This window comes from Meleagris gallopavo, chromosome 1, assembly GCF_905368555.1.
Source record: "Meleagris gallopavo chromosome 1, MGAL_WU_HG_1.1, whole genome shotgun sequence".
Taxonomy (NCBI): Eukaryota; Metazoa; Chordata; class Aves; order Galliformes; family Phasianidae; genus Meleagris; species Meleagris gallopavo.
The window spans coordinates 54,439,670-54,454,135 of NC_139404.1; the positions used below are offsets into that span (position 1 = coordinate 54,439,670).

Genomic DNA, 14,466 nt, shown 5'->3' on the forward strand with positions numbered 1-14,466 from the left:
TCCTTGCAGCATTTCTTCATGGATGAAATCCTGACCCCACTGCAGGGGGTTGATACTGACACTAGTGAGGCCATCATTTCACCCCATGTAGTCTGGGATCTACTTGAGCCTGAAAGCAGCAAAACAGCAGTGTCAGTGTGGCTGCTGAGCACCGTGCGCCAGCTCCTCTGGCTCCTCTGGGTTTACTCTTCAGGCCAAAGTTTTCTCACAGGGTTAATTAACTCTTTTCCCTGCAAGAGACAGAAACTGACCCAGACATGGTTGTGGCTGTTGTGGGAGCATGAAGGAAGGTCAACACTGACTAAAATCTGTTACAAGGTTTTTTAAAAGATTTTTCTAAAAAATATGATCTTAGCTACTGATTGCTTTACTTTTATTGTACTTCACTTATCATGGTTACTGCAGAGGTCAGATGCCAAGTAGTCATAGTTGTTACATCTATGGTTGCAAACAGTCCCTTTCTTCAGAGCTAGGAGGTGCTGCTGTTTGTAAGTGAAGGTCTTTGTTGAGACAGATTTTGACTTTCTATGCTAAAGAAAAGATTTTGTTTTTGTTGTGAGAGTGATCAGACTCTGGAGCAGTTTGCTCAGAGAGGCTGTAAATTTTCTATCATCTGTGAAGATACTCAAAATCTAACTGAACACGGTCCTGAGCAATGAGCTTTTGTGAAGTCTACTTGAGCAAATGCTTGGACTAGATGATTTCCATAGGTCTCATGCACTCTCATTGACTGCAATTCTTTGTTTTTGTGATTCTATGATCTTACAACACCCGTGTTTTTATTTACACTATCCTGGGCTACCTTTCTGGTGCAGATCCATGTTTTCCTATTGGATTTCTGCCCAAAATCTGCTCACAGACCTGGAAGCTGTGGAGGTGGCTTTGCAGATGACTTTGTTGGCTGGAGAGAAGCTTAGCTCACAGGACAACCCAATCCTTGCATTCATGACCTCCTTTAAAAACGTTCATAAATACAGTATTCACCTTCTGTTAAGAGGCACAAAATCTTTTATTTTCCATGTTGATCCTGGGAAAAAGTTCTTGTTTACACAGATAAGATTCAATATGTGCTTGCAGTACTAGAGTTACCATTTACAATACAAATCCTATTTGTAACTTGTATCACTTTTTTCGAAGGTTTATGAAGTAATGGTTTTTATACTGCTTCTCTGCACAAGGGTGAATCCTACATCCTTCTCGGTTTCCCTTTTCATTCCCTCCATTTTTAAAGCCTTCAGTTCAATGGCCGTCAGAGTCAAGTCTCTGCTTTTGAGTTATTAGTACTATATGGTATAGGTAGTTGACTGATGCCTAGTCTTTATGTTGTATTCCTTCCCTCGGACACCGTGTGACCAAAATCTTTCTTTCTCATAGGAAAAAGGGATAAATCTGACTCACATTGAATCTCGACCTTCTCGTCTCAATAAAGATGAGTATGAATTCTTCATTAACTTGGAAGGCAATAATGTTCCAGCATTGGACAAGATCATCAAGTCCTTAAGAAATGATATTGGAGTAACAGTGCATGAACTTTCACGGACAAAAAAGAAGGACACTGGTAAGGATAAACTGGCAAAGGCAATATTGACAAGGAATATTCATGTCATACACTTAAATGATTTCCTTTTCCTCCAGCAGAAGTGTTAACCTTGGACCTGATGATTGTGTCTTCCTCCTTCTGACTACTTTGTCTGTATTGTATGCTTTTTCATACAGATTTTTTCAATATAGATTGCCATGCTCTATTTTTGGCCAAGTTTTTGACTTGGTCTTGTAGGAACTGGTGTTACAGTATTCTGTCTTCACCGGTTTTGTTGATGCCACATGCAGTCTCTTAAAGACAGCCTAATTGCAGTACGCTGATTCATTAGTTTTTGCTCATTTGCTGACTCTTTACAAACTCTTTATTCAGTAGATTCTTCCTACAAAGTCCAGCAGCCTTTCAGATTATCCTTATTTAGAAAGAATCACTGGCAAATGGCAACATAACAAAACAAGAAGTGACAGCGAAGCACAGACTTCCACCTTGCTTTCCCCCTTGCTGAATGTCTTTGGGACCTCATGAATCACCCTGGTACAAACCTTGTGGTGTTGCGGAGGTGATAAGAACCCAATTACATGCAAAGCCTGGCATGAAATGGTAGCATACTCAGGGGGGCTAGTGCACTCCTTTAAACACTGGGATTTACTTTTCAACATCAGTCTCATGAGCTCTGTCCACTGGTCTCTGAAGCCCCTTCCCCTATGTTGCTGTTGCACCTCTGGGCTGATGTGAGAGGAGGAAAGGAAAAGTTCCCAACAGTGGCTGTCCCTCCTTCCTCTGCTCTCTTTCGCCCAGGTACGTGCCTGTCAAACACTCTTTGCCTCTCCATTATTTGTGCTTGGGGACCCCCTCACTCCTGCTATTGAAATTAGGGAGGCTGTGCCACTCACTTCAGTGGGATCAAGAATAACTGTTCACTACTGGAAGAAGTTCTGGGAATGTCAGAAGTAATTCTGCATTTGGAGGAAATAAGGAAAGATTTTCTGAGCTTTCACACTCCTAATTTTTGCTGGAGTGGAGACTGCCTTGTACAGTGGTGGCAGCTGCCCCACATTCAGTCTGAGACATACATAAATGCCTCTTCAGATAACAGATGTGGTTTTAATAGGATTTCAGACTTTAAATACTTTAGGTCTGGATCTTCCTCTTCCTTTCTAGGAACAGCATAAAAGGACATTAATACCTTCATGAGATCAGTCCTGGTAATCCCTTTACCATCTCCTTTGTGTCCTCCTCATGACATTACATTTGAAGATGAAAACAAAGTTGGCAGATATTCTTTGGAGTCAGTTCTCTCCATTTGTGAGATGAGGAACAAAGGGTTGATTAGATGATTTATGGTCATGTCAAATAAAAGATGTTCTCTCTTCAGGACTTTTTTTATTTCCAGGAGAAAGGTGCAGGACCTAGCAGGTTTACCATTGCTTTTGTTTTCCTAATTGTTATTACGAAGGTGTTAATATTATATGTAAACCTAGGCCAGAGTCAGATGCAGCTCTAAATACCAGCCAGGAGGTGTTTGTGACTGAAATTCTGACCTCACAGAAGTCAAAACGCCCATGGTCTGCTGGTCTGCTGTGGGATTAGATTTCTCTGCATGTTAATGTGTTGATCAAAGCATTTTTTGAGCTAGATTATCCTAGCGTGAGTGCTGCAGAAGGGAAATTGATCCCCTTCCTTCTGGGAGGATAACTTGTGTTTGTTCCTTAGTTCTAATAACTGCGAAATAGTATAAACTGGGAGCAACTTATTGCCAAGGAAAGAGAGGAAGACTGATATTTCTTCTTGCTTTTTCCCTTTTTCTTTTCTTCCTCAAATTTCAACTTCTCACATGAGTAGTGAGGATCCAGTCAAACTGAAATCCCTGAAGAGCCACATCTGAAAGGTCAAAGAAGCAGTGCTTAGGGGTTGAACTGTGGGTGGCAAATTCTCTGCTGAAGCAGCTACAAGGGCAGACTGAAATGGAGCATACTGAGCTGTAGGAAGAGTGGTAAAATGTAGTCTTTTATTTCTGATGGCATTAACAAGGCCTTGTGATGCCTTTTAGGTCAGAATGCCTTTCAAAAGTATGCATCCTCCTGGCAAATCTGGTCACAACCTGCAGATGTGCTTTTGTGAAATTTTATTCCCAGAGCACAGAATGAGAGTGATGCACCTCCAGGGAGCAAAATCTCAAGCATATGGCTCATGGGGATATTGTTACACACTTCTCAGTTGACAGGTAAAACTGGGAATGTTTTCTCCCTGACCCAATCCACAGTCCCATGAGATTGATTCTTTCACCATTGCGTACAGTTGTTCTCAGCCCTTCCTTTGTAGGGATTCACATTGCTCATGCTCATGATTTGAGCAGAAAAGCCCCTCTTTCACTGTTCGCATAGGAAGCACACAGTGCCGCTCTTAGGGCAGTGTTTTACGGAGAGTTGGAAAAAAATTACTGTCCTCTTTTCAATAGCTGAGCATTAAACACATGCATGTGCTTTATTGGACAAAGTATAAATGAAAGATTCAGTGTTTTTATTTTGATCTGTGATTATTATTATGTTTTTTAATCTGGACACTGTAATTGTTTTTAGGGTCCTTACTCTAGGCAAAAGGCAAAAGGCAGTTTTAGTTTCCCCTTTACACACCAAAAAGTAACAAATAGCGGCTTTGGATCAACAGTGTAATGTCATCTGAGAGCAGACCAGCAAAATGCCATGAATGCAACAGTAGTTTTCAAGCTCCAGATGAGATGGGATAGCAGTCACTGGGCCAAATGGCCTTTGTAGAGATGGAAAGATTTGTTGTGAACAGTGTTTCTCTTAATGGCTCTTTTTGGAAACAAGATGGGTATCTGCAGACCTCTTAGACCCTATGAATAAGAAGAATTAAATATTATTCTGTTGCTGCATTAGGGAAATGCAGACAATTTATTGCATTTCTGAGACAGTCTAGAGGCTGATGTTCTGTAGGGGCCTTGTTTGCTGAACCCTGAGGCTGGCCAAAGCATTCGGGGCTGTTTAAAAAAGGGCTAAACCTGGGCCTTGAACTGCTATAAATTGCATAGACCTGTCTTTGACCCTCTTCACAATGATCCAAATGGAAGAGTTCTGCAGAAGTCCTTGCTGTCCCTGCTTTGCTGCCCCTCATACAAATGGCTTATTAGCATTCTGCTAAGCATTTGACCCCATGGTAATTTGGTCACCACTTGGGTGTCCAGCACCATCCTATAAATGCCGCTGTTTCACTTACAGACAAATCAATATTTATTACTGATCAGCCCACGTTTGCTCCTTGGACCTTCACAGAGGGCCAGTGTTGCAACAGCTTGCTCTGGGTATTTGTTAATGGCTGTGCAGACAGACAGTGAGTCTGGCAATGGGGCTGGAGGAGGCTGTCACAAACAAAATATGGGGCAGATTCATCAGGGGATAATTTGATTTGATAGTTGCTGGAGGGGTTGGGGACAGCATCCCAGCAGACCATAGCCATGCAGAGGCCTTCTGCACCCTGGTGCCTGTTGCTGGGGCTGTATGGATTAGGTGCTGTGGCTGCACCAGGGCTGTGTTCAGCACCTTTAATTATTGTTGCCACAAGTGCTTGAGAAGGTTCAGAACTTAACATCAGTTTATGTTGGTGCAAATAACCCAGAGCATCAACAGGATTCCTATTCTAGAGCCTCCTGGTTGAGCTTTCAACCAGAGCAGCTCGCCTTGAGCTACTGTCAGTGTATGGCGGGTGGGAGAGGGGGACAGAGGTCTGGTACCTACAGTGACTGTGCACCTAAAAGATAAGATGCTGTGCCTGTGTAGGGGAAAACTAAGCTACCTATCTACATGTCAGAGACTGTCATTGCATCAGCCTTGGGCATCAGTCCGCCATAAACTTATCACAATCTCTGCACCATGTACTCAGGGAAAGCTGTGAATAAAATGTGTTTAATAAATGCAAATCATTATTATACACGTTTTATCACTTCTTGAAGTTGGAATGATTCAAACCGTGCCCACCTTAACCTTTCTGAAACAAGGCAGCAAATCCCTACAGATTTCCACTGCAGACCTCAGCTCCATTGGTCTTTCCACCACACAGTCTGGACCCTTCTGTTCATGATGTGTCCCTGACAATGGTGATTCCTCACTCAAACATGGATAAATCCTTTCCTGTAGGGCTGCCAGGCAGCTTTTTTAAAAAAAAAAAAAACTTTTTTTTTTTTTCCCTTTATTTTTCCAATGCTTAATCCCAAAGCAATTGTTAAGATTGTGATAGTGGGGTACCAGCTCCCCTAACAGTAGGGAGCCTGAAGTACAAAACAGCGTGGCAGTCCCCTACCCACACCATGCAAAAGGCAGTGGCAGAGCTGGGAGATAAATGCCGTGCCCTGCTGGTTGTATAAAAAATAGGGGCAGGATTTACTTATACGGTAAAAGACAGTACTGACTCCTCTCTAGGATTCAGTGTAACTCCTTCTAGTCATCTCCCCCAGCTGGTTTAACTTAAGGGGCACCAAACAACGAGGTGAAAGCATTTCTGGGGAAACAAACCAGCGAGTAGTAAATCCAGCAGTCACTTAGTGCAGATCTTCTGGGACTGCTGCTGCCATCTAGTGACTCGTTCAGGCCTGTCTGTTAAGGCAAAGCAGAAGGGTTTGCAGCTTGAAATGGGACTTAGCAGAAATGCTGGTTGGAGTCAGGCTGGCCGGAGCCAGGAGCTGCGTGGACAGAGTCAAGATGGTTGTGGGACACCAGGTCAGAGGGTGTGAGAGATCTGCATGCAGCCAAGCTGTGGCCATCCAAAAAGTGACTCGTGTTGCTTTGGCCGCTCTGTGCAGGTGCCTCTCGGAAACCCAGCACCACAAAAGCAAGGCTGAATAGTCCTGGAGGCAGCATGATCCTCTTATCCCTTTGGAGGTCTATCAGGAGCCAGGATGATCCCTGTCAGCAAGGCACTGCGGGAGCTCACATAGCAGCTGCCAACAGAATCCTCAGAGGCTCTGTCCCTAAAGACAGAAAAAGCACCCCCCACCTCTAAAGGGGGGCTTTTCCTGTGATCAGGTTAATTTGGCACAAAACTCGAAATCAGATGGGGAGGTGTGGCTGAGTGGCAGTGCTCCCAGCTGAGTGAAGCCACACAGAGTGATGTTCTCAAGGCTCTGTCTGAACAAGTGACTCTGTTCATGCAAGAAAGTTGCGAAATACACAGCCAACATTTTACTGATAGAGCAGCAGCTGAGAGATCTTGAGCTTGGAACAATAGACTTTCAAGTGATACTATCCTCAGTATCTGTCAATCTGACTTGTATGTGGAATGGAGAGCATATGGGACATGAGTACAAGGCCTGAGAATGGGGTGCATCATTACATGAACCTGTTGTCCCTAACCCTCAGAAAAAGCAGAGTAGAACTGGAAGCAGTGCCCAGAAAAATGATGAGAGGGAACAGGGATAGGCATATCACATGTAATGAAATGACAGAGCTCAATGCAGCAGAATGTATTGGAGATAAATTTGTACGTGGATTAAAAGAACAATTACTTATATTTGTGAAGAAAAGTTCCTCTGATGCTGTTAAATTCAAGCATGTCTGTAGCCTCTGACTCAGGAAGGCCCTCAGTGGCCCACTGCTGAATTCGGTGAGTTGCTGGGGAAGTACCAGAGTATGTTAAACCTGCCCTTATACTGCTCCCCTGAGAGGCTTTACTTCCTTGAGAATGACAGAGGTGAAAGCGCTAACAAAGGATACCATGGAAAAAAAGGTGTTATTTCAGTGGAAAAGCAGAAGGAAGAGATGGGAAAAGGAAAAGACAGACGGCTAGTGTCAAAGTTCCTAATATGTAAGTATGGAGCAGCTGGAGGGAACACTAAGCAAGTGGCAGCTGAAGCTACCACTAGTAGCTTCTAGTGGTACCTAGAGGAGTTACATAAGGATGCTCTGCCCAGTGTGCTGATGAGATGAGGTAAAGGAATAGGCCCACAGTCTCTGTACTCCCTTCATCAAACTTCCCCATCTCAGCATTGCAGTGGGGGGGAGGGGGAGAGCAGGCCCAGAAATGACTGACAAGGGTACTGGTGTGCAACCAAACTCTCCTAGAAGAGGTGGATAAGGGATCATAGCCTAGCACAGCCAGTGTGAATATGTGCCAGGCCTCTTTCTGCTGAGGTGAAGTTAGGCATGGTTCCAAAGATTTGGTCTGTTCCACGGTCTTGCAGTGAGCCCCTCCTTGTAGCTCAATTGCTCTGAAGACATTTGCTTTCCACTTTCCCCTGTCTCAGCACACCACATCTGGAAAGTCCCATTGTTCTTCCTTGCCCTCCACCTTATGACCTTCTCTAAATGGAAGGCCACAGGGGCATTGCATACCATGTAGTCAGTGTGGTCCCATTTCATATCCTGGCTGCACTGCAGGAAGCGTGTATAGAATGTGAGTTACAAGGCAATGAAGAACCAAGCCCAGAATTTTAATTAAATGAATACATTATTGTATAATGAGTGCAGTAATACAATGCTAGTTTGAGGTATCAGAGTGCCATTTATCATTTTATTTTGGCATCCAAGCCTAAGTGAGGCCACCAAGTAAGTCTTAGAAAGAGATTTTCAGAAGGCATTCCTTTGAAACAGTTGATTTGAGCTACTGTGAAAGCAAGGACAGTCTGGAAAAATTCCTATGTTTTGGTAAGCCAAGAAAACAGAATAATAAACAGAAAATCATAAACATCACAAGCTAGCTCTGTGCCAAGGACTGGATTTTCCTGATGCTCTTATTTTTCCACAGTGCAGAACAGCCACGAATTCAACACCATTTGCAGGGTTTTCTGTTGCCTTCTACTGCAGGGAAAGGAAGTCTGAAGACTTTAGATCCTTACATATGTTTCTTCATATCTACGTTTAAGAGATGGATAGACAGGAAGGAGGCCCAAAAGCAACCAACGAAGAAGCCTAACAGCCTGTTTCTGTTCTACTTTGCAGTGCCATGGTTCCCAAGAAGCATTCAGGAGCTGGACAGATTTGCCAATCAAATCCTAAGTTATGGAGCAGAGCTGGATGCTGACCATCCTGTAAGAAAAAGAACTTAGTTGTTTTTTTTTTTTTTGTCCACATGTTTCTAGTTATTTGGATAGATGTTTCTCTCATTTGCATTTGCTCTGCTTTAAGACAAATACAGTAGACTAAGTTTCAAGGTTTAAAACAAGAGAGGCGCCATATTTCTAGAGCTAGAATCTGTTCATTCCCTGCTATGAAGTAGAGCAACCCCAAAGTTGCTTTAATTTAAGCCAATACTAGCAGACCTGAAGAGTCACAGACTTCATCAAGCTGAAGGCCACTACAGGCACACCTCTGGTTTTTCTCCATATGGCTCTGGTACGCTGACTTGAGACTCAGTTTATGAATCACTAACAACAAAATCTTCAGAAGCAGTATATAACAGCCTGGAGGTAGGAAGAGTATTTTTACATCTTATATCACAAACACACAATTGAGATCAGATCATTGTAATGTAGTTGTTAAATCTGTCATGATACTTGTTTCGTGAGACATGACAATAGAAAAGGTTCCTTTTTCAAAAGGTCATGGTTAAAGTGGTAGAGTTAGATAATTTTACTCATTGGCTTAGCTGGACATTTTTTCAGCTCTTCCAAATAGAAGAATACTTGCTGCTTTTACTTCTTCTCCAAGCAAACAACTTATTTTCATTTGTCAATACACGCCGAGTTCTATGCAGTGCAAAAGAAATTGCTGCTATTAGTTTAATTGAGATAGGATGATTATAAATAAATTACATGCAGCTCAACAAAAATTGCTGCTATTAGTTTAATTGAGATGAGGTGATTAGTCATTCACTACCTATTGCTTAATTCGAGAGGTGTTATGTATCATATACAATGATTCATAATACTTGGTGCAGTCATATGAAAGGCAGAGTGAAAGGAGATACATTGAGCCAATGGCCCCCTCATGTGTCATGTGGGAATAGACCAAGACTTTATTCAAAGAAAGAAACAAAAACATAGATGTTGAAAGGAATGAACAGCTTTGCTTCAGTTCCTAGAATTATTTAGGGAGTACTTTATTCAGGTTTCATTAAGAAGGAAGATAACTTTTAGGGAAATAGACATAGCAACATACAGAATATAGAAAGAGAGAAATTAAAAAAGCCTTTGGTATTTTAGTACTTAAGTATGAGATTTGACCACAAATCCATCTATACCGTGTTAATTGGAGACAATGTTTTTTATGCCATTGTTGGCCTTTATTTGACCAGTGCTCTTCAGTCGGTGCTCTACTTCAGCTCTCTCCTCTACCTGGTTGTGTTTCATGGCCACTCAGTCCTGTAATGCCATGCATCTCTGAGAAAGGCATTCATGAACTCCGGCAGTGCTCATGAAGTTACTGCTATTTGCCTTGTAGATATTTCTTCTATCTGGGAAGGACATCACTTTAGGTGATGAAGACACTCCTAGCCCTGAGGAACTTACATCCTACGTAAGTGTCACACTAGGATAGGAGAATGGTTATCCCAGTAGAAGATTTAGAAATTGTAATTCTTAACTCTGATCAGACAGATGATTAGCTGCAAAGGTCAAACTGCTAACCACAAAGTCTAATAGACATTCTCTATAGTGATTAAATCCTGTACTTCTGGGGCTCCCTGGAAGCTCACTGCTCCTGGACCAGCCATGCTCTCAGCAGAAGAAAAGCTCTTCGCCACCTGCATTTACCCATCATTGCTGTTTCTGTTTAGGGATTCAAAGATCCTGTGTACCGGGCCCGGAGGAAGGAGTTTGCAGACATTGCCTACAACTACAGACAGTGAGTGCTCAATGTGCAGGCAGAAAGCAAGCCCATGTCTCCTGCCTTCTATGGGGTTCTGTCCCTGCTATGAGCCCTGTTTTCTTTCACAAGAGTCCTGCCCCTGTTGGCTTTTCTTTTTTGTATGTTTAAATCTTCCTGTTCATACATTTATCCTCAAATTGCAGAAAAACAGAGGTAAATTGTTGCAGGCACATGTTCAGCTGAGAACATTGCCTATCCTCTTTCCCCACAGCACTCCTTATCTCTGGCTTTGTTGTCTAATTGAACAGCAGACTCAGTTGCTACTACAAAGACCTGAGCATTGAATAAAGCTGTTTCTGGTATTCTCTCATTAAACCAGGGCTGGGGGAGGAGAGCCTATCATTTACATTAAAGCAGGAGCTGCATGCACTATTAAAATAATGAATAACTTATGGTTCTGATGCTAATCCAGTGCCTGATACTCTACTTTTATCTTGTCTGACCCAGCTGCAATAAGCAGCTTGGGCTCTAATTTCCCAAGAAAAATGAATGAATAGAGATGATAAATTCAGTTAGAACAGGCTTGCTTGATTGCTTTCAGTGATCAAATCTGGAGGAGATAGAATTCTGTTTCCAGAGCCACTCACACATTTACATTAGTACTATTTGGTCTGATTCTTGCTGAGACTGGTAAAAAATTGTGATTGCGAATGATAAGGTAACATATGTTGTACATTTAGAGCTCTACTTCAGATAGAACTGTGATGAAAAGATAATTCCTGAGCCAAAAAGCTTATAATGCAATCATAAAATGAGAGAAATAATTGGCCTAATTGATGTAAAGTGAAAAAAAAGCCAGGTGAAAAAAGTCAGAAGTCCATTTATGGCTAGAAAAATTGAATAAGGTTTTGTGGCCAAATTTAGATGGATTTAGTTTCCACTTATAAGTATCCCATAGAAGATTTAACTTTCTCAGCAGATAGCAAATTCTGGTCTCTAGTTTGCAGGCTTTCATCATATCCTACAGAAATAAAATGAAAATGAGTTCGTATTCTACCCTCTGCCTCCACTCCTATATTCAACCTGAAACCCACTTAGGGAGATGAAACCGTTATATTCCAAGATGTAACTAATTATTAGTTAGTCTGTTATTCAGATTTTGGACACTTTGGAGCCTCTGCAGGCTAGAACCTATTTCCAAAAAGCACCTTTTATGTAAATTCTTGGACTTTTCAGTAAGATCTTTCAGCTATAGGGCAATGAGCAGTATGTGAAAACCCACATTTAGGGTTCTGGGTCTTGAAGAAAGATGTGTTTTTTTGTGACTTTGAATGCTGAGTCATGAAGGCCCAAATAGATAGTGTACTTGATCTGGGTGCATCACCTGGCAGATGTCTTTCAGGGTCTGCAGCAGGACAGTAGGGGACAAGGGGGTGTCCCCTGCATGGAGGGACAGGAGCATGGAGAAGCAGGCAGGAGGAGAGGAACAACCAAAGCTATGAGGCACTATGGGAAGTATCTGAAAAGGCAAAGATGCTTAGTTTGTAATGTCACTTACAAAGGTGAGGTGAGTTTTTGGTCAGTTTTCTCATACTTTTATTTCCCTTATCAATTTAATTTTCTTATGTGTCCCCTCTTCTGTGATTATTTTGTTTTCTTTTGTCCTGCTGTTTGATGTTCTTTGTTGCATTTGCTGCTCTCTGCCCATGTTCTTTCGCCTTCTTTCTTGGTACTTTTACCATTCATTTTCATTGAATGCCTCATCTCCCTGATTTGTTTCTGCTTTTCTCAGCCTGCCTTCTTCCTTCTGTCTTCCTTTGCTTCTGTTCCTGTGGATCCCTGCAAATTCTAAATTGAAATTTGAAAGATTTTTAAGCCATATCTTCCCCTGTTGCCCAGGAAGGTGTCTGAGAATTACTTAGAAGTTCTATAGAAACAAAAATCCCCCAGCAAGATTAATAATCCAACCTGATGTTTAAAGCTCCACAGATCAAGGAGGGCTGATACAGAGGTGCAGAAAATGACAGTGCTCCAGTGCAGCTGCCCTGAGGCTCAAGGGAAAAATGAGAGAGTGGGATGGTGGCGTGTCATCAAGAGTTAACAATGGATCTCTGGGGCTTGGAAAGCTCCAGTATTACTCCAGCAGTGATGTTAACCCTATTAAGTTACTTAAAACCCTTTGATTTTTCAAAGCTGTTGGATTCACCTATGGCCCTATCATTATTCCTAAGGAATTGACTATTCACAGGAGGCCAAAACATATTGCTTGTGATTGTCTTAATACCTGCTAGCTTCAACATAAGCTAAGTACATGGAGGCCTGAGGGTGGGATCTGACTAAAAATTGCGTGTTACAATAAAAAAGTCAAACTAGCTGAAGTCTGCACCTGTTGTAGCATAAAGCCCACCCCAGAGTTTCTCTGACCCCCACAAAGCAGAATTTTCTGGAGCTGATTGTTTCCCTGTTTCAACAAAGACATTTAATGTTGTGTGCAGTAGAGCAAGAAATTCAACAGCTGTTCCATGCCAGGTAATGGAAAGAAACTGAAATCATCAACCAGTTCATATTTTTAAAAGAACATTTCAGTAAGACAAATAAGCATTAATTTATTGGCATCACCGTAGTGCAAGAAGTGGACTAAAGGCCTGTTTCTCATAGAATCATAGAATGGCCTGCATTGAAAAGGACCTCAAAGATCATCCAGTTTCAACTCCCTTGCTATGTGCAGGGTCACCAACCACCAGACCAGGCTGCCCAGAGCCACATCCAGCCTGGCCTTGAATGCCTCCAGGGATGGGGCATCCACAGCCTCCTTGGGCAACCTGTTCCAGTGCATCACCACCCTCTGAGCAAAAAACTTCCTCCTAATATCTAACCTAAATTTCCTCTTTCTTAGTTTAAAACCATTCCCCCTTGTCCTATCACTATCCACCCTAGTAAACAGCCATTCCCTCTCCTGTTTATATGCTTCCTTCAAGTATTGGAAGGCCACAATGAGGTCTTCCCAGATCCTTCTTTTCTCTAAGCTAAACAAGATCTGAGTTCTCATCCGAGTTCAGTGACTTCTTCCCAGCCATTGCCTAGGAACAAGTGAAGCTTGTTTGGCACCTGCATGCCAGAGCCAAGGTGTCTTCCTTCCTGCAACTGTAGTCCTGGCCAGCCCATGGGAAGTTCCTGGGTGGGATGCTGGTGGCACTGGACAATTTCTCTGTCGCTCCTATTGAGTGCATCTTTTTTTTTTTTTCAGTGGTCAACCTATTCCTCGAGTTACCTATACAGAAGAAGAAAAGAAAACTTGGGGCACCGTTTTCAGAGAGCTGAAGAATCTCTATCCAACTCATGCTTGTTATGAACACAACCATGTCTTCCCACTGCTGGAGAAGTACTGTGGCTACCGGGAGGATAACATTCCCCAGCTTGAAGATGTTTCAAAGTTCTTGCAGAGTATGTTTGAATCGTTAAAACAAAAACAGACAAATGAAAAAAACCTCATTTAAAAAAAAAAAAAGAAAAAAAGAAACAAAACAAAACAAACCTGCCAAACACAAATGTTTGTTGGGGTGATGCTTTCCCAGAGACTTTCTGTGAGCACTTGGTCACATCATTCAGACTGTTTCATATCACTCTCTAAATGTTTCAGAAGTACAATGGTACAGATGCTCAGATGTTATGATGGTGGTACACATGGGCAGAAAATTCCCTGCTCTTTTGCAGTTAAATTCTGTTTAACATAGAGCAAAGAAAACAATCAAAAATGTTCTTTTACTGCAAGGTGTCCAGGTAAGGATAGATCAAGCATCGTAAGTGCTTTTTACATGCCATGTTTTTGTCCCTTCAGCCTGCACTGGATTTCGCCTGCGTCCTGTTGCAGGCTTACTCTCCTCTCGGGATTTCTTGGCTGGACTGGCATTCCGAGTATTTCACTCTACGCAGTATATTCGCCATGCATCCAAACCTATGTACACACCAGAGCCGTAAGTATTTTGGCATAGAAAGTAAGTAAAATTGTAGGGTCAGGCCAACTGATAATAACTATGCAGGACTCCAGAGCACTCCTGGGAACAGATCTAACAGAGAACAGCCAAGTGACTGCTCTTCTGAAAACACTGAAGGTTTCTAGTCTTTTTATTAAGTGGTATCCACTTCTGAAAGTTCTTCTGGGGTTTATCA

General features: G+C 42.3%; 1 protein-coding gene across 1 annotated transcript in view; it reads left to right on the forward strand.

The window, feature by feature from the left end:
- PAH (phenylalanine hydroxylase) overlaps nucleotides 1-14,466 on the forward strand; it is a 36,519-nt gene that overhangs the window by 12,922 nt on the left and 9,131 nt on the right. The window contains exons 3-7 of the mRNA XM_031552917.2: nucleotides 1,375-1,558; nucleotides 8,491-8,579; nucleotides 10,265-10,332; nucleotides 13,544-13,740; nucleotides 14,135-14,270. Of these exons, the coding sequence (XP_031408777.2) occupies nucleotides 1,375-1,558; nucleotides 8,491-8,579; nucleotides 10,265-10,332; nucleotides 13,544-13,740; nucleotides 14,135-14,270 (674 nt within the window). The remainder of the gene's footprint in view (nucleotides 1-1,374; nucleotides 1,559-8,490; nucleotides 8,580-10,264; nucleotides 10,333-13,543; nucleotides 13,741-14,134; nucleotides 14,271-14,466) is intronic.